Source organism: Nanorana parkeri, unplaced genomic scaffold (genome assembly GCF_000935625.1).
Source record: "Nanorana parkeri isolate BGI_ZX_2015 unplaced genomic scaffold, ASM93562v1 scaffold2137, whole genome shotgun sequence".
Lineage (NCBI taxonomy): Eukaryota > Metazoa > Chordata > Amphibia > Anura > Dicroglossidae > Nanorana > Nanorana parkeri.
This window is the reverse complement of record NW_017308405.1, coordinates 125,995-149,798: the sequence shown is the minus strand read 5'-3', so window position 1 is coordinate 149,798 and position 23,804 is coordinate 125,995. Positions and strand designations below refer to the sequence as shown.

Sequence of the window (23,804 nt, the reverse complement as noted above, 5' to 3'; positions counted from 1 at the left end):
CAGGTCAAATAACATTGAGCTTAACGTCCTTTTGTAAGTGTTCCATAAACTACACGTTAATTTTCTTTTTTGTTATAAATGTGCAACAAATGTGCTACACTTTGTCAGAGACCTTTGAAATGACTTTTGTCTGTTCCTGACACCTGCGTAATTTTCTTCCATGCAAAACTACTGTAGCTGTTGAAAACTAACACATGTGCCCACAGCAGTCTTGTTCTTTGTGAAAAGCTATGCCTCCGGTTTATTTTAATTATCCAAAAAACAATATTCTTCTTTTGTTTTGCAGGTATCCTGTTCACGATGTTGGTATTTGGACCTGCCTGCGGGTTCATCTTGGGATCTTTCTGTACGAAGATTTACGTTGATGCTTTACTTGCAGACACAAGTAAGTGTTTTTGTGTGTTAACTCTTTCATGACCAGGAGGTCATCAACACCTAAATGTTCAGGCCAAATTCGAGAGCGTCCATATGTGTTAACTATAACTACCTGGCCTAAAAAAATTAACACCTTCCCTTGGAAAAAGGTAGTATAGGCAGCAAAGTTCTTTAAAATCTGACTGAATGTGTGCAGCCGGGAGCACGCATGACAGACTGTGTGGGACCCTAAGAGTCTGCGCTGGATCAGAGACCGTCACCAGCGCTGGAAGGACTATGGAAAACGAGTGGAAGCAAAAAGCTGTTCAGGATCAAGAGGCATCACACAAGGTAAGTCCTTAAAGCAGTATTGGGTGGGGGGTTAATTCTAGCTTTAATGTCACTTTAATTCAACTTTCGGAATAGCCACTTGAAATTCACAGGTGGGTGCTTACTATTTAGATGCTATATACAGTATGTTATATGGATCCAACAGCCATTGCTATGTGTTCATATAAATCCCTGAAGGTTTGTGGTCTAATGATAGAACAGCAGAATATCTTTGGAGAGTTTGGGAGAGGGAATTGTGAAGAGAAGTCTATTAATCTTGGTTCACAGAACAGAAACTACTCTATAGGACCTCCACATATTTAGTTATTTGCCAACTACTGAGCTGCCTCTGAAACATATTGCAGGCAGACAGCTATTAATTTGGTAGACTTTGGTATGGACCATGTTTGTACTGTGCAGCATCTTAATATAGTCTTCTGTTATTGAAATTAAACTACTATAGTTAGCTTCTTTCAATAATATTGCCATCAGGAAGTCAACAAATTATGAGTTTCGACTCCAGTTAACCATAATTGGTAGTTTTTTTTATGACTCACAGACTGATTCAACACTGAATACAGATATGTTATGACACCATTTTGTAAAGAGGCAGATAAGCTTACAATCTTCAAGGTTGGAGGTTATAACATGTTATCTGTGTGCATACATGTGAGTTGCACCATCCCAGCCCAGCCAATCAAGGGGCCGAAGACGCTGAACCTAAAAAAAGATTATGTGAAGATGGAAGCGCCAACGCCACTGGAGAGAGCTGACATTGCCACGCTGGAGGGGATCGAATGCAAAGTAAGTTAACCATACTGTGCTAATAATGTGCTAATATGCTGTGCATACTAGCACTTTATGGCAAACACCTCCAGGGGGCACACAATGTCTATTTTAGTTTGACAGTTTACTACCGCTTTGATTACATATATTTTTCCGACCCTTAACACAGAAAATTCCCCCCTTGTCAAGATCTTTGGAGTGTTGTTTATAGGGCTGGATACAGTTTTACTTTTACAATGAGGGCAAGCAGCTTTTTAGCCTAATACTTAAAGTAGGAAGTACTGCAATTGTTTGTGGAACCTCATTGTTTATACTTCTTATTTTTTTTGTATTTTTCAGTATGTTTGACATCATGCTTCACTGTATACAGCTTTCTCAACAAAACATGTTTTGTGAATAGTTTTTTTCATTGTCAGTCTGCTGTGCGCTTTGTCAGTTTGCCTAGTCTGCAGCCCAATGGGCAACTAAAGGAGCACATACAGCAGGCTTACAACACTGCTACTTGTTTATACACAGTGGGTTAGCATTGTCAGTCTGCAGCAGGAAGTGCTCTTATTGGCAAGAAAGAAATTTGCAACAACTTCACAGTAAAATTATTTGTTTAAGAAAACTGTATTTAATATGGAGTGCCAGGGGTGTGAAAAGAGTGCTTTTGAGAACGGCCTCCCTTCATAGTTACTGGTTTCACAGTTACAGTGGTAGGCTAAGAGCTAGGTCATTTTAGATATGCTATGAGCCTGGAGCTTAGTCCTTTTAGGCTTGAGTGAATTTTCTAGTATATAGGACCAGGAGAAGCTGTCAGAGTCATTTTCGATATCTAAGACAATAAAAGATTAAGGTAATTTGATTGGTGGATTAGATTGATTAATTTTGAATATTTGTGGAAGGTTGCCTTTGAGGTACCAACCTTACTTGGTACCTCTGTACCTTTGAGTCAAGGAATTTGTTTAGGTGAGTTGTTTGAGGTCTGTGTTTAGCAAAGAGATTGGTTCAGTAGTTCTCGAGAGTCTTGGTAATCTTTGTTTGTTTTGGGATCACTGCTATGGAAGCTTTTAACAATTCAGGGGATGTGAAAAGTCCCAAAATGTGATTTGATAGAGTTCCTAAAGAACCTAATCTACCTTTTGTATTAGTCATCAAGGCCAGGGACTTTACCTTTCTTAAGATTCTTAATATGAAATTGAATTTCTCCCTCTAAAACATCTTCATTTAGGGTGGAGAAGGCTGATGGGAATAGGCTGGATATGGGGAACCTATTGAGCAATTTAGCTTTTAGAAACAATAATATTCACCTGGAACTTAATATTTTGGATTTGGTATTGAAGGAACTGGGATAGGGATTATTGACTGGCTTGTTCTAGCTTATCCCGAACAGCAGTGAGCGAATAGCCGAATGCCGCCGAGCGTTTCCGCCCAATAGTTTCCTATTGTCCAGCGGCCCTGCTGCTGTAAAAGAAAAAAGAAAAAAAAACTCTCCCGGGCGCTCTGGGAGCCTCCCGCTCCCGGCCTCCCAGGAGAGAAACACTGATGTGTCTTTTTTTCTTTATTCTGACACGCGATGTCAGAATAGAAAAAATAAAAATAAAATTCCCATTGAAAAGCATTGGGACATTACTATTGGCTATTTCAATTTGCAATAGCCAATAGTAAACTAGCATTGTACCCACCCTCTGCTGATGGATCTGATGGTGAACTGCAGCAGAGGGCGGGTACAATGCTAGTTTACTATTGTCTATTGCAAATTGAAATAGCCAATAGTAATGTCCCAATGCTTTTCAATGGGAAATTATTATTTTTTTCTATTCTGACATTGCTCGTGTCAGAATAAAGAAAAAAAGACACAGCCCTGTTTCTCTCCTTGGCGGCCGGGAGCAGGAGACTCCCGGGGCGCCAGGGAGAGTTTGCTGTTTGGAGATCAGTGTCCCTGGTTAGCAGGTAACCAGGGACGCTGAACTCACTGCAAGTGGCCGAAGCCAGCCGTAAGATCACGGCTGGCTCCGCCCAGCTGTCAGAAGCAGGCTGTCGGCCTGCCAATGGCCGGCCGCCCGGCCATCTTCGGCTTTCAGTACGGCTCAGCCGAGCGAATGCATATGCGTTCGGCTCAGCCGTGCCGCTTGCCCATGATCGGTAGCTGTACGGGCTATTGTGAATAGCCCGTAAAGCACCCCTTCGGTTCTACTGAACCGAAGTGGTCCTGAGGCCGAAGCTACGGCCAGATCCTTCGGCAGCTTTGTGAATAGACCCCATAGTTTGTATTCTATCATATTTGACTGTAGTGTGTTTTTGATATGATAAGTTGTACTTTGTATATTAGAATACCTTTAATATCTGATCTAGCAAGACCTTGGCTGGTTAAATGTTTGGAGGGGAATTTCAAGCAAAATTATTTGAAATTAGGTTAGATTTATCCACATTTGCATTGCAAAAGAGGGCTTTATTAACACACGAGGGAAATATTGTTTTATAGGTAGTTTGGGACTTGAAAGCGTAGCTGAGATGGAAGACCCATGGATAGGAAACACCAAATACATGCAATTTTAAGCAAATGATGTGCAGTTAGTTGAAGAATAATCAATGTAAAGCCTTTTGAAGTGACAAAGCTTATATAAATAAAGGGTTTTTTTTACATTTTATTTTATGATGTAAGGTATTTTTGCTCTTTATTCAATTTGATGGGCATGTGCTGTTTGTAACCTAACTATACCAGTTATTCCATTTGCAAAGAACTTTGATTTTCAGAGTAATGCACAATAACTATAAAATGATATACAAAACCTTATATAGCTTTATAAGGAGCTGCTGCTGTGACCTCACTCCTACACTGAACTGCTTCCTTATGCACTTTGCATGTCTATGTTGACACCATGGATCCTCCCCTTATGTGCAGCTGTCATTTACTATCTTAGTAGTGCTTGTGCTGTTGGTCTCACTGTAATTCATGACAGACAAATGAAGCAAAGAGCAGGAGATCTCAAATCAAATCAAATATGCCCAGTCACAGATTATCAGGTCTGAAGGGTAGATATTTATCTTCCTCTGTTTTTTGTTTGTTTGTTTGTTTTATTTTGACTGCGTAATGTGGTTTCTTGACAATTTGAATATAGCAAAATACTGTACATACTGCTATTGAGTGTTCTTTATTATTTGCATTGTACCAGGCAAGCTGGAAATCACTCCAGAAGACCCGCGATGGATTGGAGCCTGGTGGGCGGGCTTTCTGCTTTGTGGTGCCTTACTCTTTTTCTCATCCCTGCTGATGTTTGGATTTCCACAGTCCCTCTCTACACATATGGATAACTCTGAAGAGAGCGAGCAAACCATGCTACCTGACCGGGAATATGAGAGGCCAAAACCCAGTAATGGAGTGCTGGGGCACTCTTCTGAGTCAGGAGAGGAAGCTTCCTGTTTTCAACAGCTCAGAGGTATGTAAGTATAGTGTTTTTTCTCCTAATAAACTCCTTAAAAAAGGAAACTTTTAAATCTCATAATAATGTATTGTTGTTTATAAATTTAAATAACTCAGACTAAAAAAAGTAAAAAGTGACCTTGCATGGCATTTGCCCTTTATAAATAACCCATCATAAATAAATGAAACAAACTCCATAGAGATTCTTGTTAAAGCTCATGAAGACATTTTAGATGTGTGAATGAAGGTAGCCGAGCTAAAGATGGTGGAACCCAAGGGAATGAGAGTTGAACTGTGGTCAGGGACAGAGAAACCGTGTTCCTAAACCAGAAGAGTTCTGTTGAAATCAGGACATATTCTTGAAAGATTAAAGCCATGCCCTGGAGAAATCAAGCCACATCACAAAGCAGTAGCGGAAAACCAACAACTAACTTGTCTGAAGTTCATTTCAGTCCACATGACCTACTACTTTCCTAGTACAAAATAAACAATCTATGTACCGCCTGTTTGTTATGAAGATCACTTAAGAAATTTCTGTAACAATGCAATATGTCTAATGATCTATCTATCTATCTATCTATCTATCTATCTATCTATCTATCTATCTATCTATCTATCTATCTATCTATCTATCTATCTATCTATCTATCTATCTTTTTGGTCAGACCAGCACTATGTCTGTTATTGCTCTAGGATATGCACCACATTTTTAGCATCTTATTTTTGTTGTTGCACTGACAATTCATTGCTTGTCATCCAATAATGGATTCTGGCCTTTGTAGCGTCATATTCCTAAATTTTTTACAAGTGGAGTCTTAATGAAAACCAAAGTGATTGATGTCTGTTTAATAGTTCAAGCAAAACAAATGACAAACGCACTCAACAATTTGTCACCAGTTATACAGTAAGGTGCACACGAAATGGGCTTTGAATAGTAAAACAGTAGAAAGGCATCATGGCACACTCACAAACCAGCATGTAAAACAACTTGTCTCGCCACTAAGGATAATAACAGAGGTTTGGATACACGTCTTCTGCAGAGGATATCCTTAGTGGTGAGACAAGTTGTTTTACATGCGGGTTTGTGAGTGTGCCATGATGCCTTTCTACTGTTTTACTGTTTAATAGTTCACACTCCAGCAGCTTATGTTGCAAGGTCCCGTGCCTCATGTTTACAGGTCAGCTACTTCTAATCTGCAGAACATCTACTTTTTGTGGCTTTAATATACTATAGGTACCCCTTGTTGAACAGAACTTCTCTCTATCTCTTTCTTTTCCAATATGGGAGCAGCAGGGAGGGACTCTGATGGCGCATGGGAGTCTTTCCCTTAAGCAGGAATGGATGGCAGGATGATCCAGAAGGAAGAGCAGTAGGCTGTTACTTTGAGAGGCAGAGTTATGTATGTATGTTTTGGTGGGATAGTGTGTTTGGGTGTTTTACTTAGAGAAGAGGCTCGGAGTGAGAAGCTGGAGGTACAACAGAGAGTAAGATAAGTCCCAGAGAGAGACCAGCAGGATGTGGCAGTTAGTCCAGTTGAGACATCAGCAGACCAGTGTCTATGTAAACATTGCCATCATGTGGAAATCTGAGACAAGATGTAATGTGGCGACTTGCCAGTACCTGTGTTGAACAGCAATATCACCAAAATCAGGAAAAAGGGACCCCAAAGAGCAGCTCTGCTGTTTATTGGGGAAAACTGGGAAGTCTAAATAAATACTGGTGTTTACGGTTGCTCTTTTTAAGTCTTCCATAGAATACCTGTTACTGCACCAAAACTTTACCATTCCATGCAAAGGTTTAAACAAAAGGCATACAACTACTGCACCTGCCCACAGATGGAGACAATACATAGAGAAGAGACTGTGCTTCAGTAAAGGCTGTGCCACCATTGCATGGGTAGGTTTACTGCCTGTCCAGGTTGTCACTTATAAGTTATCTGATAGATAGATAGATAGATAGATAGATAGATAGATAGATAGATAGATAGATAGATCGATCGATAGATAGATCTTATTTAGGGGTTTTATAGCATGGGGATGAACACTTATGCATACTCAAGATTTCTGTTTTTTCCCCTTAATTATAGTTTGTGACACACTTCAAATATTTTGTACCTACAAAGTGGTAGGCATGTTGTGCACATCACATGGTAAAAAGGACTTCCGGTTCCGGCGCCCAATGCTATAGACGAGCGCACCGGAGCTCCGTCCCGCCATCCGCCTAAAACTGCTCAACGGTCCGTCTCACACACCCGGCCAGCCTCACACAGCCTACCGCTCACTCCCCGAGGATGGACAGATACATCGACCGCCAACCGCGAGCCCGCAGAGCGCTCTCAGGGCGCTCCACTGATGGAGGGGACACAACAGATGCAGCCAATATGGCCGCCGAAGACATGCTGCAGGAGAGTGACACAGGCACAACCGAGGGTGAGTTAACCCCTGCATCCGTGGCCACAACAGCCATAGACTATGCCCTAATAGCCTCAGAGGTGACCAAACACCTAAAAGCAGATATAGCAGCCATAATTGCTGAAACGTTGCAACTCCACCTGGGCAAAATGAATGCTGCCATAGAAACCCAGAGTAAAAGCATACAGGCCATAGAACAGCGCATAAGTATTATTGAGGATGACGCTACAGATTCTCACCGCGCTTATGGCGATATGGCAAAGCGCATACATACTCTGCAGGAAAAGGTGGATGACTTGGAAAATCAATCCAGGCGCAATAATTTGAGAGTGATTGGCATACCAGAGACTGTGAAACCAATTGACCTCCGCGCCTTCTGCGCCAATACCATACCCAAGGCTTTGGGTCTACCCGCAACCTGCAAGGTTGAGAGGGCGCACAGATTAGGCCCACCCAGAGATGACAACAAACCAAGGCCTGTAATAGTGTGCTACCTTGATTATTATGATAAACAAAGTATTTTCCAAGCCTATTGCACTCAACGCAACCTTGCAGTGGAGGGTCTTAAGCTACTACTTTTCGCGGATTACTCCATGGAAACATCTAAACTGCGAAAATCTTTCCATGTCGTATGCCAAGCTCTGGTTCGTCATCGCGCAAGATTCGCACTACAGTACCCTGCAGTGCTCTGCTTCTCTACAGAAGATGGCAAGGCCTGGCGTTTCACATCCGCAGCTCAAGCGCAACACTTCCTCGACTCCTGGGGGAATTTCTCGTCAGCCTCCCCATCAAAGAGTCCTCCTCGCAAGAAGAGGACATGAACGATCACGGGGCGAGATCGTATCTCCTTCTTCTCCTACCCACTGTGGGGCTGGTGTCGGTTGTGGCGCAGATGCTCCGGGCCTATTTGATGCCTCTCTGCAGGTATTTTCCATCCATATGTTTTGTTGTTTATATGGCTCTTCTAGTCACGAAGGGCTAACTCATACCCAAGATGGCGGGATGGTGCGTTTTCCACACTTTTGGTTTAAGTACAGCGCTGACACAGATCCGTGAGTACCAGACCCGTTCTCACGTGTGGTCAGCTTTATTACGCTCGCATCGGGAAAAAAGGTAGTCACGTACCATGGATGTTCTCTTTTTTTTTTTCTCTTTTGTTGTATTTTTGTTTTCTCAGTTCTCAAACCAACACAATCGAGTCTCGCTGTACCTTCCCCTCCATATCGTGATCTGCCATGTCTGGAGACATGTCCCCCTTTATTGTAGTCCACCACACGCTTCCTCTACACCCCCAGAGGTTCATCAAGCAAATACGCTGCAGGGTATCCTGGGGAGCATTGGGACACCCGTGAACACCCGGACCAACATATGGCATTTAACATATGACATCTCCTCAATTCCGCCACGGATGCTATGGGAACCGCCTTGAACATAGTAACTTGGAACATTAAGGGACTGCGATCTCCCAACAAACGGCGTCAAATTCTCCGTCATCTCAAGAAGCTAAAAGTAGATATTGCCCTCCTCCAGGAGACCCACCTTAAGACGCCTGACATCGAACGCATCACCTAAAAGCAGATATAGCAGCCATAATTGCTGAAACGTTGCAACTCCACCTGGGCAAAATGAATGCTGCCATAGAAACCCAGAGTAAAAGCATACAGGCCATAGAACAGCGCATAAGTATTATTGAGGATGACGCTACAGATTCTCACCGCGCTTATGGCGATATGGCAAAGCGCATACATACTCTGCAGGAAAAGGTGGATGACTTGGAAAATCAATCCAGGCGCAATAATTTGAGAGTGATTGGCATACCAGAGACTGTGAAACCAATTGACCTCCGCGCCTTCTGCGCCAATACCATACCCAAGGCTTTGGGTCTACCCGCAACCTGCAAGGTTGAGAGGGCGCACAGATTAGGCCCACCCAGAGATGACAACAAACCAAGGCCTGTAATAGTGTGCTACCTTGATTATTATGATAAACAAAGTATTTTCCAAGCCTATTGCACTCAACGCAACCTTGCAGTGGAGGGTCTTAAGCTACTACTTTTCGCGGATTACTCCATGGAAACATCTAAACTGCGAAAATCTTTCCATGTCGTATGCCAAGCTCTGGTTCGTCATCGCGCAAGATTCGCACTACAGTACCCTGCAGTGCTCTGCTTCTCTACAGAAGATGGCAAGGCCTGGCGTTTCACATCCGCAGCTCAAGCGCAACACTTCCTCGACTCCTGGGGGAATTTCTCGTCAGCCTCCCCATCAAAGAGTCCTCCTCGCAAGAAGAGGACATGAACGATCACGGGGCGAGATCGTATCTCCTTCTTCTCCTACCCACTGTGGGGCTGGTGTCGGTTGTGGCGCAGATGCTCCGGGCCTATTTGATGCCTCTCTGCAGGTATTTTCCATCCATATGTTTTGTTGTTTATATGGCTCTTCTAGTCACGAAGGGCTAACTCATACCCAAGATGGCGGGATGGTGCGTTTTCCACACTTTTGGTTTAAGTACAGCGCTGACACAGATCCGTGAGTACCAGACCCGTTCTCACGTGTGGTCAGCTTTATTACGCTCGCATCGGGAAAAAAGGTAGTCACGTACCATGGATGTTCTCTTTTTTTTTTTCTCTTTTGTTGTATTTTTGTTTTCTCAGTTCTCAAACCAACACAATCGAGTCTCGCTGTACCTTCCCCTCCATATCGTGATCTGCCATGTCTGGAGACATGTCCCCCTTTATTGTAGTCCACCACATGCTTCCTCTACACCCCCAGAGGTTCATCAAGCAAATACGCTGCAGGGTATCCTGGGGAGCATTGGGACACCCGTGAACACCCGGACCAACATATGGCATTTAACATATGACATCTCCTCAATTCAGCCACGGATGCTATGGGAACCGCCCTGAACATAGTAACTTGGAACGTTAAGGGACTGCGATCTCCCAACAAACGGCGTCAAATTCTCCGTCATCTCAAGAAGCTAAAAGTAGATATTGCCCTCCTCCAGGAGACCCACCTTAAGACGCCTGACATCGAACGCATGCAACAGTCTTGGGTGGGCACGGCCCTTGGCGCACCGGCTGCGGGGAAATCAGCGGGGGTTGTCACCCTCATTAGCAAATCATTGGCTCACTCGGTTATCTCCCACCGCTTTGACCCGGACACAGGCAGATGGTCCCTACTATCCCTGCAACTAGGGGCTCACACGTTAAACCTTTGGAATGTTTATGGCCCGAATGCTGAGAACAAATCTTTTCTGGATCACCTCCTGTTGCAAAGTGCTTCTTCTTCACCACCCTCTTTTCTCCTCATTGGCGGGGATTTTAATGCGACTCCCTCTACTCGGGAGGACCGTTCCTGGGAAACTCCACCCAAGTCACGATATCGAAATGCTCAAGACGCCCGGTTGTCCACGTGGAGGGAAGCTATTGGCCTCACAGATACATGGCGACATTTTCATCCACTGGACAGGGAATACACACATTTCTCCCAAGCTCACGGCTCGCTGTCCAGGATTGATCTTTTTTTCACCCTCCCTATTGCCCAAAGTGGAATCGGTGACTATTGGAGACATGGTGATCTCAGATCACGCCCCGGTGATGGTTACTTTGAGGGATATTGGCAGGCCTAGTCACCCCATCATCTGGAGGTTTCCCACTTATTTGGCAAAGGACGAAACGTTCCAGGCGGAACTTCGGGGATGGTGGCGTGACTTTGCTGATGATAATGCTATCCATGTCTCTGATCCGGTATTGTTTTGGGAAACTGCAAAGGCGGTATTGCGGGGTCGTATAATGGCATATGCTAATGCTAAGAAAAAGTCAATCAGGAGAAGTTACGCGGAAGCCAGCACGGTTGCTAGACAAGCATATCTTGTTTACAAAAATGACCCATCCCCAGCCCACAGGTCATCTTGGTTGTCCGCCAAACAGGCCTGTGATCATTGGCTTCACCAACATGACCTGATTCTTTGGAACCCAGCTGACCGGGCGCTGTTCAAATTTGGGAATAAGGCAGGTAGACTTCTAGCGAATCTGGATCGGGTCGGGAGCCCCAACTCGCATATACTGCATCTGGTGGACGAAGGAGGGGTGGTCCACTCAGATCCGGTGTCGGTGGGCAATATCTTTAGCAAGTTTTACCAAACTTTATATGGCCATGAACAGGGTGACTTACCCGCCGGAGCAAAATTCCTTGATTCTCTTGCAATACCTTCCCTTTCTGCAGAGGACCTAGAGATACTTAATGGCGACATTACTATGACGGAAGTCCTGGAGGTCATTAAACTCTCTCCCCCATCCAAGGCCCCTGGGCCGGACGGTTACACCGCAGAATTTTACAGGCTGATGTCTGCGGACATAGCCCCTACCTTAGAAGCCTTGTATCGAGACATAATGGCCTCCCGGTCATACCCTCCCACTTTTAATGACGCATTTATACGCCTTCTACCCAAGAAGGGAAAAAACCCGCTGCAGGCAGGCTCATACCGACCCATCTCTTTACTCAATCTAGACGCCAAGATGCTATCTAAAATATTGGCTAACAGACTAGCGGCCGTGCTGCCGAAGTTGATATCTCCTGATCAGGTGGGTTTCGTGGCAGGTCGATCAGCAGTCTCTAATATTCGTAAAATTCTTATGGTTTTAGAAAGTCACCGGGTAAACGGACCTCCCTCGCATCCTGTGGCCCTTTTATCATTGGATGCGGAGAAGGCCTTCGATAATGTAAATTGGCAATGGCTATCCATGGTCATGAAACGTATGGGTTTCTCAGGCGCATTTTTGGGTTTTGTAAATACTATCTACACCTCTCCTCAGGCCCGCATACTTACCTCCTCTGCTATATCACGCCCCTTTGCATTACATAAGGTGACAAGGCAGGGGTGTCCGTTGTCCCCCTTGGTTTTTAATCTGGCCCTGGAACCACTCTCCCGAGCACTTTCATCCTCGTCGGCCTTTCAGGGATGTTCCATGGGATCACAGGAGGTGAAAATAGCCCTTTTTGCAGACGACATTATTTTAGTGCTGTCAGACCATGTCCTCCCAAGTACCTGTCGTCTTACAACTGATTACGCATTACGGCTCGTTCTCGGGGTTAAAAATCAATTGCAGCAAGAGTGAACTCTTACCACTATCCCCGGGTTCCACTCTAGATACATCACACTGGCCGCCTGAGTTCTCCATACAGATTCAAAGGCACTCCATCACCTACCTTAGGTATTAAGATATCCAGCAGGGCCACAGACCTGTATCATCTCAATTATACCCCCTTATTTAGAAGAATCTCACAAGAGTTACAGAGGTGGTGAGAACTCCCTCTGTCCATTCTAGGTAGATGCCATTTGATACGCATGATCATCTTCGCGCGACTATTATATCCCATGCAGACGATACCCCTCCTCATCAAACACATCGATATTAGCACGCTATACAAAGCCTTTTCGAATTTTATATGGAGAGGGGAACGTCCCCGCATAGCGCTGCGCAAACTCCAAAGACCCAAATCTCTACTAGGGGCAAACCTGCCCGATGTTAGAATGTACAACTTGGCAAGCCTCTTTAGACATGCAAGGGACTGGATAAATTACACTGCTCATTTTACCGACACAGAGCTGGAACAGAATGCGGTTTCTCCATGGTCCTTATCAGGTATCCTTCACACACCATGGAAGGTCCTTCCCGCACACATTAAAACCAATATCTACTTGAGAGACACCATAATAGCCTGGAGAGAAGTCCGGAAGCTGTACAAAATCCCCGGGGTGATTTCCCCCCTGAAGCCTATCATGTCTTCCCTGGCATTTGCCCCAAGGTAGGGAATCCATTGTATTCCGTTACTGGAAAAAGAAAGGTATAAACATTTTTAAGGACTTATTGTCGCCCAGGGTATATGCAAATTTTTCAGAGACTTACAAATTACTTATGGGATCTCGGGACACCATTTTTTACAATACGCACAAGTGAGTCAATTTATCCGCATTAACCTCCCGACCCCGTGGTCCATGGTGTCGCACACGTCCTTTTATAGGCTCTTGGATTCACCGACCCAGAAGGTTTCGCTCTCCACCCTCTTGGCAGACATCAGGACATCTGTAAGCCCTGACTCCCCCTCCGTGTTTCCTAACCATGTCCAAAGGTGGGCAAAATTCCTCCAGTTACCGGTGGAGGAAACAGATCATCTGTTACTTCACGGATGGCTCTCGCTTAGGAAAGCTATCATTTCCGAAACTTGGAGGGAGATTCAGTTCAAGCTGATCCACAGAGCATTCTATGCTCTTAATTTGAGATATGCATGTACCCCCACGCATTGGCTGACTGCCTGCCCTAAATGCCAGGCCCAGTACCCTGATCTGGACCACTTGATATGGATGTGCCCCAAGATCCACCATTTCTGGTCTACGGTCTTGTCTTATATGTCCACTCATGCGGGGAGTCCGAGAGCATGCACACCGGTCACATGTTTGTTCCATTCTCTACCCGCCCCCCCCCACTCCTCCCACAGACACCGTTAGAAGCCTCTCCAGGTGGGATCACCTATGTCTGCTGGCGGCAAAGAAGACCATCCTGATAAACTGGTTAATACCTGCTCCCCCTTCATTAGATGCATTGAAAGACCTCCTTCACAATTTGATGGCACTTGACAAATTAGAGGCCCAAGCCACCCATGAACACACGTCCAAACTCTTTACCACCTGGTCCACATTCTTGGGGACAGAGTTACTGATAAGACAATTGAAATATCTAATGTCGTTATTCCAATATACAAAGTGGTATCTAGAGGCCAAGATAGCAGGATCTCTGGGTCCCTTGGATGTTCTTTAGGATTCCCTGGGTGGGATACAAATGAGAGGTCCTGGGCTGGTCCTGTCTTTTCTTTTCTTTGCTTATATTGTATTTTTTTTTTCTATTTTATTTTATTAAATCTATGCCTTCTGTCTCCGACTTCTCTGAAAAGCGGTAAAGATCGCATGGCAATGATGTTCTTAGGGGGGTGTAGACATTCCTTTATAGCCAAGGATGGGGAATTGCAACTAGTTTTAATACGATTGTGTTGGGTACTGGTTAGTTATAGACATATATATAGACAGTTATAGACATATGTATAGACATGTGCTAGGATGTCTGATGTTCATTTTCTGACATGTTCTGTTGCACCCACTCGGGGGGCTATACTTGTATTGCAACTTATGTATTATATACCAATAAAAATGATTTGCTAAAAAAAAAAGCCTGCAAAACTCCATTATGAAGGGATATTAAAGTCAAAAGGATTTTAAGCTATTTCAAATGCTAATTAAATTACTTACAATGAATTATGCTTCTTGATGTTTAACAGTTTTAGTTTCTTCAGCTAGTCCCCCGAGCACTGGTTCTGACTCCCTGTTATAGAGTGTCTCCTTTGTCAAGCAGAGTGCTATGCAGTCGCCGTTGTGTGTGCTAGTAAGCTGTGTGTGTCTCCACAAACACACAATCGATAATACGAAATCACCTGCACCCCATACAGCGTATAGACCTTGATAAAAGGTTGGTGCTTGAAGTGACAACCCGGATGGCGCCGTGTCAGATACAGTTCATAATAGAAGTCATCAGCTGGTGACTTCTATTATGGTCCACAAACACACAGACAATAAACACACAAGGACGGTACGAACAGCGCTCTCGGATATGACCTGGGGAGTATGTGTCCCTACCTAGCCTGCTGCCCTAGAAGACAGGAGGAGTGCCTGTTCTTGTGAAGACCAAAAGATACAAAAGTGAGGGCGCAAAGCGAAGGAGGTTTATCTAACTGGGCTGGACGTTGCAAGGAGAGCAGCAAAAAGAAATTGTGTACTTACTATAGTGGGTCCGAGGATCGGATGAGGATCGGTCTGTGGCAAGATCGTGAAGTCCGAGGTGTGTGTTCTCAATGGAGGCTGGTGTGCTGCCTGAGGCTGCTCAAGAAGGTGAGAGACGGAGAAGAAAGAGGGGTGAACGGGGGGCAGGTAGCGGCACAAAGATTTTGTCCCTATCCCCGCTGCTGTGATGAGAAGTTCCGACAGTGTACACGGGTGGTGTCTGGCTGGGTCTGCTGTGGCTGCAGCTGTGGATGGTGCGGCTGCGTCTATGTGTGGACCGGGGTTTGACATGTACCCGAGCCTTGATTGTGTGGTGGGTCAAAGTTAGTCGGGAAGCTAACAGGGTGATGGGTGATCAAGTCAGTGTAGTCGGTGGAGGATCGGGAGCAACGCGTTTCGAGGTTAAGACCTCTTTCCCAAGCTCAGCGGGAATGATGTAGCGGCGGCGGGAATCCACCGATTTAAATGTGACAGCTGGGCGGGGTTTGGAGGCAATGGGCGGTAAGCCGCGAATTGAAGCTATATAGCCTTGGTGTGTGTTTGCATGTTGCGTGTGTGCTTTGGAATAGGCTGGAAGAGTTGTACAGTGCATACATTCGTAAGGAGGCAGTATAGGGAAACGAAAAATAATGATATTCGAACGAAACATGGGCATCAGAGCAGAGAAGCTGATGAAGCAGATCTCTGCTTCTTCGGGGGGTACTAAGTGACAGGGGCCTTGGAGACCCCTGATGTCTCCATAAAGAGGGCCTGTCACATCGTTTGCTATCACATAGGGGGGTTTATTAGCCCCCTATGTGATAGCAATAAAGTTAAGTAAAAAAAAAAAAATAGGAAAAAAAATTAAAGGCCAGGATTTTAGCCTGCCAAAGCAGTACATTGTTTTTCATGGCAATTTGTTGTTTTATATTGTAGGCCTGTAATTCTTAGTAAATCTTAGGAATAACTCACCTAAATCTGTCCAAACAAGCCCAGTAGACATCCCGGGTATGATAAAGTTTGAAACACGAAATCATAAATTATAATATAATAAATAATTATAAATAATTTGAAGAAATTATAATATAATAAATAATTATAAAAATTATAATATAATAATTAAAAAAATGGTCCAGTAAATGGGAATTCTGGGGGCGCTGCCCGATCCGTACCACAGTCAACAGAGTACATTAAAAGTGCAGGCAGGGCACTGGACAAAGCTCTAGGGACAAAATTGAAGTGAAATAGTTTGATACATATATGTAATTATAGCAGATTACATTGTATTGTGTGCATTAAGTGTCATGTTTGCACTTTTGAATTTCCCGCCGGCTCTGCCCTCCGCTGTGACGCCCGAAAACGAAACTGAAAGCCGAATGCCGTCATAGGCCGGGCATACACAGCAGAGGACACCGCGGGTTTGCAGAGACAAGGTAAGTGACACTTTTGCGCAATCCCGAGTGTGGCTCGGGGTTACAGCTTTTGGTACTGAAAATTAACCCCGAGCCACACTCTGGAATACCGCCAGGGAGGTTAATGAGATTGTAAACAGATTGGGGGTTATTCACTAAAGATCAGAGGGAGTTAGCCGAATGTTCAGCTAATCCTTAGGCTCGCTTTAGCTGCAGAAACCCTTTGGTTCAGCCAAACCAAACGTCTGCTGTATGCACTATTCTCAATAGCGCCAAAGGCGGCCACAGCACACAGCCGAGCTGAACGCACATGCTTCAGCGAGGCAAAGCCAAACGCACAGCTGATGCAGGGAGAACGGTCAATGGGGAGAATCCCTGCAAATTGTTAAAAAATGGAATAAAAATACACTGTAGGTTTCCCCTCCCCAATTCATACCAGACCTTTTAGGTCTGGCAAGAATGTTAGGGGGGACCCCTGATGTAAAAAAATAAAAAAATGCATGGGGGCCTCTTCCCCACAACCCTGGCGTGGTGGTTGTGGGAGTTTGTGGGCAGGGGTGCTCACTTGCATCTGGGTGCCTCCTTTCGCTAAAGGGGCACCTGGATGCTACCCCCCACTTGTGAATGAGTAAGGGGTAGTTGTTACCCCTACTCGTTCACCAAGTTGGAAAGTAAACAGTAAATAAAAACACAATACCTTGAAAAACTTCTTGAATTGAACAAAAAACAAAAGTCAGTGTTTGACAAGTTTAAAAAGTTATTGTTAAAAAAAAATAAAATGGTCCAGCGATGTAATCCATTGTCAATCACGTCATCCAGCCATGTAATCCATCATCAATCACGCTGAATGACGTCCGCCGCCTTGCCAAAATACCTCAGAGGCATGCCTCTGAGGTAGCGAACGCTGAGCCGTGCATTCGGCAATTTACTCTCTCCTGTTCGGTCCCTTTGAGAATAGGGGTGAACGGCAGGGAATGAACTGCCGAACGTACGCCTCAGCCGATCCAGATGTTGCAGCGAACTGCCTCTTTCCTTCAGAGCTGAAGGGAGGTGATGCGGGTCGAATACAGCTGATGTACAAATGAACAAGCTGCGGCACCCTTCATTTTGGGTCGGTTATTCATTCGGTACCCCTTACTCATTCACAATGGGGGGGGGGTGGCATTTGGGTACCCCCTTAATTAAAAGGGTGCCATGATGCAAATAAGCCCCCCTGCCCACAGACCCCACACAATCACAGGGTCAAGGTTGTGGGGAAGAGGCCCTTGTTCCCATCGGCATGGGGACACCCTCTCAATGCCGAGGACACGTGGCCTGGTAAGGTGCAGTGCTCGAATCAAGTGTATGGTAGGAATCCTACCAGACCTAAAGGGCCGGGTATTCCAGAATGTTTTCTGCAGATTTTTATTTTGTCTAATGTCACTTTGCTGCAACGCAAATTTGTCCACCAATGGAAATCGGTACAGATTACCGCTAATGAATCTCGTCTGAAATTTTCATTTTCGGAAATTCAGATTAGTTTTCATTCATCATTTCTGTCATTCGGAGATTCGGATGCATCCAAATCCTCGAATAACGAAAATTTGTCCAAAAAACAAATCTTTCCAAAACGAATCGCACATGTCTAGTGAATAAGCCCCAGAGTCTTACAATGATAACATTTTCAACATAGTTGAACCTATGCTGACGTGCAACAAAACATGCCACATGTGTGGCAAGTGTGAATGGGCAAAGGGTGAGAAGTTCCGTCAAGTGTAAAATAAAACTAAATTAGCAAAAGACACATTCTGGCTTTTTCTAGAGACAACTTAGCCGGGCTGGAAAAACTGACAGCTTGCACTAATTGCCTTCAGTTTATTTGGTTTATAAAAATCATATGGTCTCTGTGAAGAGCTTCGTGTTCTGAAGGGTCAGCACCATGAGAAATAGTGCATTATAAAAAGGAATTGATATCACCCTGATTAACAGAAAAATACAGAACCTGCATATACATTTAAATCAGGGATTGCTACATGATGCTGATTTGAAAACATTATCCACTTCCTCTTTAAGATGGAAAGCTGCTGAGAAATTATTTCACGCTCCCTCACCAGCTGTTTCAGAAATGTAAAAATTCAGAAGACCTGAAAGACCGTACTCTCAATAAACCATTTATTTTCATCTTTAAATAGGATATATAGTGTTTCTTGCACTTTATTTTTTATGTTGAGTACTAAACTAACTATTTTTATACAGCAAATAAAATATTGCAAACAGCAGGAGAAGCTCTTCTTTATGAGAAGACATACAGTATGATTATATGGTAAATGTTAGATATGCAGTCCAATAGAAAAATTCCAAAGTATAAAATGGCAGGAGCCAGAAATAAGACAGTCTGTAATGGCACACTGCCAGCTCTGTAACTTTTAAATTTTATTGCTGGCACTGTCACAATATAGAGCCTCTCTCCTTCTCTGATGCAAGCCTCAGCAATAATAGGAGGAGTCCACAGCTCTTCTTTTACTGCCCATGCTGCCACCCACAGGCAAAGTTGTATGAGGGAATGCCTAAGAGCCATCTGTGTAGGCTGAGGATTCATGGGAATTGTAATTTGTCAGACTTGTGTTGTCCCATCTCCCACATTATTGTAATAACCCTATAATTAACTTGGTACTGTAACAAATCCCAACTGGTCATGGTGCATAACATGGATAAGATGGGTCAACAATACACCCACAAGCTTGTTATGACATGCAGAGCTTCTTTTATTGTATGATCACATAGATAAGTAGTGTTTTTCGGGGACATGATCAGGCATGATTACCGCACACACAGATATAAACAGAGGACTCTTGCTTTTCAGTAAATGCATTCACATTTTCCTCAATCATTCTGATTTTGTCAGGAATGTATAGACTTTCCAGTACCCAGGAACTTTTTGATTAATTTTGGAAGGTTTAAAACGTTAAAGAGACCCTGTTGCAGACTAGTCATTTTAACTAAAATCTTTCCAATGATTTACTTGTAAAGTCCTCCCTTGTGTAGACATCCAAAAGCCCTGAGCTACTGGACACTGCCATCTTGGGTGTGATTGCAGCAGCCCCAGCAGACTCAGAGCCGTACCTCTTTGGTACTTCCTTTTTCTTCTTCCCTGGCAGCTACATAACGGGTTATGTAGGGAAGTAAGGGGAGGAGCGGAGGATCTCGGCCAGCAAAGGGAGTATTTACACACTTCTAGAGGAGGAGAGGGATATGACTTACCAGAAGGCAGGGGCTGTGCTAGGGAACTGATTGGTCCATTTTTATAGCAACTTCAAAGGCACATTGCAAATGAATACAAACCATATGGAAAAGTACTAAAATACTTGCTTTTTACCCGTTTCAAGCAAAAATTGAACAAGGCTCAATGCAGCCATATACACTCTAGTTATGTGGTTTCAGCAAGAAATAGCACCGAAGAAGGAGATGAAGAAACAATAGAATAGAGGGATTGCCCAAATATTTTATCCACAGCCAGATATGTAATTGGCTCAGTGCAGGTGCTAACCAGGTACACATATTTCTGCCCTCTGAGTGAGGATCTGTTAGATAACAATTTGGGGGCTCTTAACAATTTGGAATGATTCCACAGTACAATGTTTTCAGTATATTCTGCCCTTTCTCCAGTACTCCTGAGAGAGGGCATGATGTGTCCAAACACTATTTCACAAGCAAATTACCCCACAAAAATGGACAATTCAGTACATAACCCCGTTCACTCTGTCCACTATATTTTACAGTTTGTTGTGTTCTGTACCTGGGGGTGGATAAGGAAGGGGGAGTCTAAACCCCTTAGACTGGGTTGTCAAGTATTATTCCCAGCCCGGACCCTTTTTTTGCTTGCACTGCCAGGGATGTTTACACTTATGTCTATGCAGAACATGAGATGATAGTAAGCCTTGGCATGATTGCCTGTATTCCTCCTGCCCTGTAATTGTAGTGATGCTATGTTATATTGGATATCGGTGAGGTGTATCTGCCATATTAAGTAAGCACTGCTGTGTGCAGTGTACAATAAATATGTGCTTCAGGGACTAAAGATTATATTTAATGTAATTAAGACTTTTTCCTGGCATTGCCATATGTAGACAACACGAAGTACAGAAGCCATTCTGTGTGATCACAGTTTATAACTCAGCTGCAGCTCTACACTCCTAAACCACAAATCAAAAGCAAAAAATCAGGAGCGCAACTACCAAAGATTGTATATGTAAGTTAAGTCTGGCGAAGGGCCCAGTGAATATATGAAATGTGGACAGTGTCAGGAGCACTATTAGATCTTAGAGTGTGGAGTTTGGGTGTCTATGGCAATGTCACAGCAAGCAAAAGGGACTTACGGTTAGGAGCTCCCCTGTTGTCTGTGCGACCAACTCCTTGGACAGATCCTGGTTTGAAGGGATGTCTCCGGTGGTATGAGAGGCTGGTCCAGAATGGATGTGCATCCGTATGGCCGCCCACGTACTCGACTGGCCGGGCCGCATCGGTCAGGAACGGAGGAAAAGTGGGAGGAGCTACACACGGCTGCGGGACGCTGTGCGCCGTGTGTCAGTAATGGCAATCGGGCTATGGTCACAGGGGTACAAAAGTATCGGGTGTCTCCAGTGGCTCGTTGTTGCCATGCCATGGACTTAACATACATATACAATCTTTGGTAGTTGCGCTCCTGATTTTTTGCTTTTGATTTGTGGTTTCTAATAGACAGGGTCCTCTTCCTGTAACGAAGAGATTTGCACACCTACACACAACAGCCACCCGATTGAAGCCTGCCCACCCCTCAGGAGTGCGCTTTATCTTTTGTGTTCTACACTCCTAAAGCTGGCCATACACTGGTACATTTTCATATGACCGTTCATATGAAACATTTTGTCAGAACATTCGATTACGCCATCAGAATTTTTATTAGGTTTCAACATTGGATTTTAGAACGAATGGAGTTTCTCAAATGAAAACCACATTTATTGTTAGAATCTAGTTAGAGAACAAATTTCCATCCTGCTCCTTTGAATTTTTTTTCAGGCGCTGTGGTCAAAAATAATTGTCAATTTGATGCAATTATAAAACTGAATAAATGTTCCGAAAACTTAATTTAAAAAAAAAAGATTCTACTTGCGAATTTGCAAGCAGAACTTTCTAAATTTTACAGCTCATACTGCTATTTTATGTAAGGCATGTAGTAGGTGAGCCAATGCATGCGCCTTGGTTACAATGATGATATTAGCATTAGATATCCTATAACAGCCAGGTCAACTTAAGGCCTCAATCACATGGGCAAAAAGTGCTGACATGTGACAAGAATCCGAGGATTCCTGCTGCAGTGATCACATGTGATTTCTGCCAACTCCGGCTGCTTATTGAACGGCCAACTCCGGCTGCTCATTGAACGGCCAATAGCAGCCACATCTGTCCAATGCTATTCATGGGTATACACACATCCTTCGGTTACCTGCAGTTATTGCCAGATGTGCAGACCCTGCACACAGACAGATTGCGTTAAGGGCTGGCCATGCGTCACTAGCTGGATGTGCGGAAACGTGTACCTCTTGTTAGCCTATCATTTCGTTGTTGTGGTTGTTTGATTAAGCCTGTGGTTCCAGCCACTAGAGTCCGCTAATTCTGCAGGAATTTGCTGTTCGGACCTGTTCATACATGTGAATGAGGCCTACAATCTCTAGAGATTCACAAACCCTGCAGGGAGGGAAAAATGCATCCAATGTATTCCAATGGTATTTTGGGCTCTAGGTCACTCCACAGTGTTCAGTTCCAGAGCATGTTGAAAAACTGCAGCATGCCCTATTTTCTCTGCTCTGTAGCGCACCAAACGCATAAAAATGCATGCAAACGCCCTAAAAGCCAATTTTAGGCTTAAACAAGTGTGTTTTTTGTAAACAAATGGACCAGAACACATCAAAAATGCGGCAAAACACACTGCACTGCATGTGCAGAAACTCATGCAGATCTGGTCCAAATTTGGTGTGAACAAGCCCTAATTGGTTGTTATGAACAACAAGAGCAGATTGTTTGTCTTCCAGGCTTTGTGAATAGGGCCCATTTCTTTTATTGTATAGAGCCTTTTAATTGGGACTTACTGCATATCTTCACTATATGTGTTTTCAACCTTATAGTGTTAAAAAAAAGCCAAACATCTTAGTGTGACTTCAAGTAAAGAATTAGTTCCGGATGAATGTAGCTGGTGTTTTCTTTTCAAACTTTCGGATGTCAGCTGAAAAAACTTATAATTGGAGAGAGTTGAGCCTTCCTAAGAAAAAAAATGATTTACGTCCCTGATCTATAAAGTTTATAAACCATAAAGTGCATGTTGTCATGAAATTATGTTTCCTTATCCCTTTTACTCTCCCCAGTTTAATTTTCCTTGTTTGCCTACAATGCCTTGCAAACATTGTGCCATTTAAACTGTGTGTGCATACAGATGAGTTAATCACTAATTGCAGGCAACAAATACTCAGTAAGTAACACTATTGTAGCAGATGGGTAATAATATATATGGGTGATATTATTATTATTATTATTGTTTTTTTTATTGTTTTTTTTCAAAGGTTCCTGCTTACTGAATACTCTTTGGTACACCATGGACCCATATTTATCCTATACCTGCCTATCCTCTATACAGTCTGCACTGTATGTGCCACCCATAGAGTCTATATTGCATATATATTGTCCACTGTAGACAATCACATTATAGGGAATGCGGCCATCTAATTTGCCTAATTAGAGAGCCACCTGTGCTCCTGGCAGCCTGCATTTTATTACCCGTATGCCCACTTTACATTCTGCGAGTATCCACCTGAGTGTCAGCATTTTTTGCTACACATAAAGCTTTCAATTTGGAGTGGAAATTACGTATATCTTAGCAGTGTTTCCAGCCAATAGAGTATCAGCTCTGAAAGACACGCCAAAAGCTGACAGTGTTGTGTTGTTGTGGTTCGCCTATGTACGGAATAGATGGTATCATGCTGGCGTTGCTTGAGAGCTGTGAGCGCTATTTCGGTAAATTCGGTAAAGAGCTTTATGGTCACAACCATAAGCGCTATGTTTGAAGAGGTGTCAACAATGCCTGTAGCGACAAGAATACCATCCCCACTATGAAGTATGGTGGTGGTTCGCTGATGTTTTGGTGGTGTGTGAGCTCTAAAGGCATAGGGAATCATGTGAAAATTGATTCCCTGCATTCATCTTCCCCTATGGGAAGATGAATGCAGCATGTAATCAGAAAATACTGGCAGACAAATAGCATTCTTCTGCACGAAAGCTGCGCA

General features: G+C 43.8%; 1 protein-coding gene across 1 annotated transcript in view; it reads left to right on the top strand.

The window, feature by feature from the left end:
• Nucleotides 1–272: 272 nt before the first annotated feature.
• Nucleotides 273–23,804, top strand: part of SLCO3A1 (solute carrier organic anion transporter family member 3A1) — a 72,843-nt gene continuing 49,311 nt past the window's right edge. Inside the window, exons 1-2 of the mRNA XM_018572804.1 lie at nucleotides 273–385; nucleotides 4,629–4,892. Coding sequence (XP_018428306.1) covers nucleotides 301–385; nucleotides 4,629–4,892 — 349 coding nt within the window. The 5' untranslated portion in view covers nucleotides 273–300. The remainder of the gene's footprint in view (nucleotides 386–4,628; nucleotides 4,893–23,804) is intronic.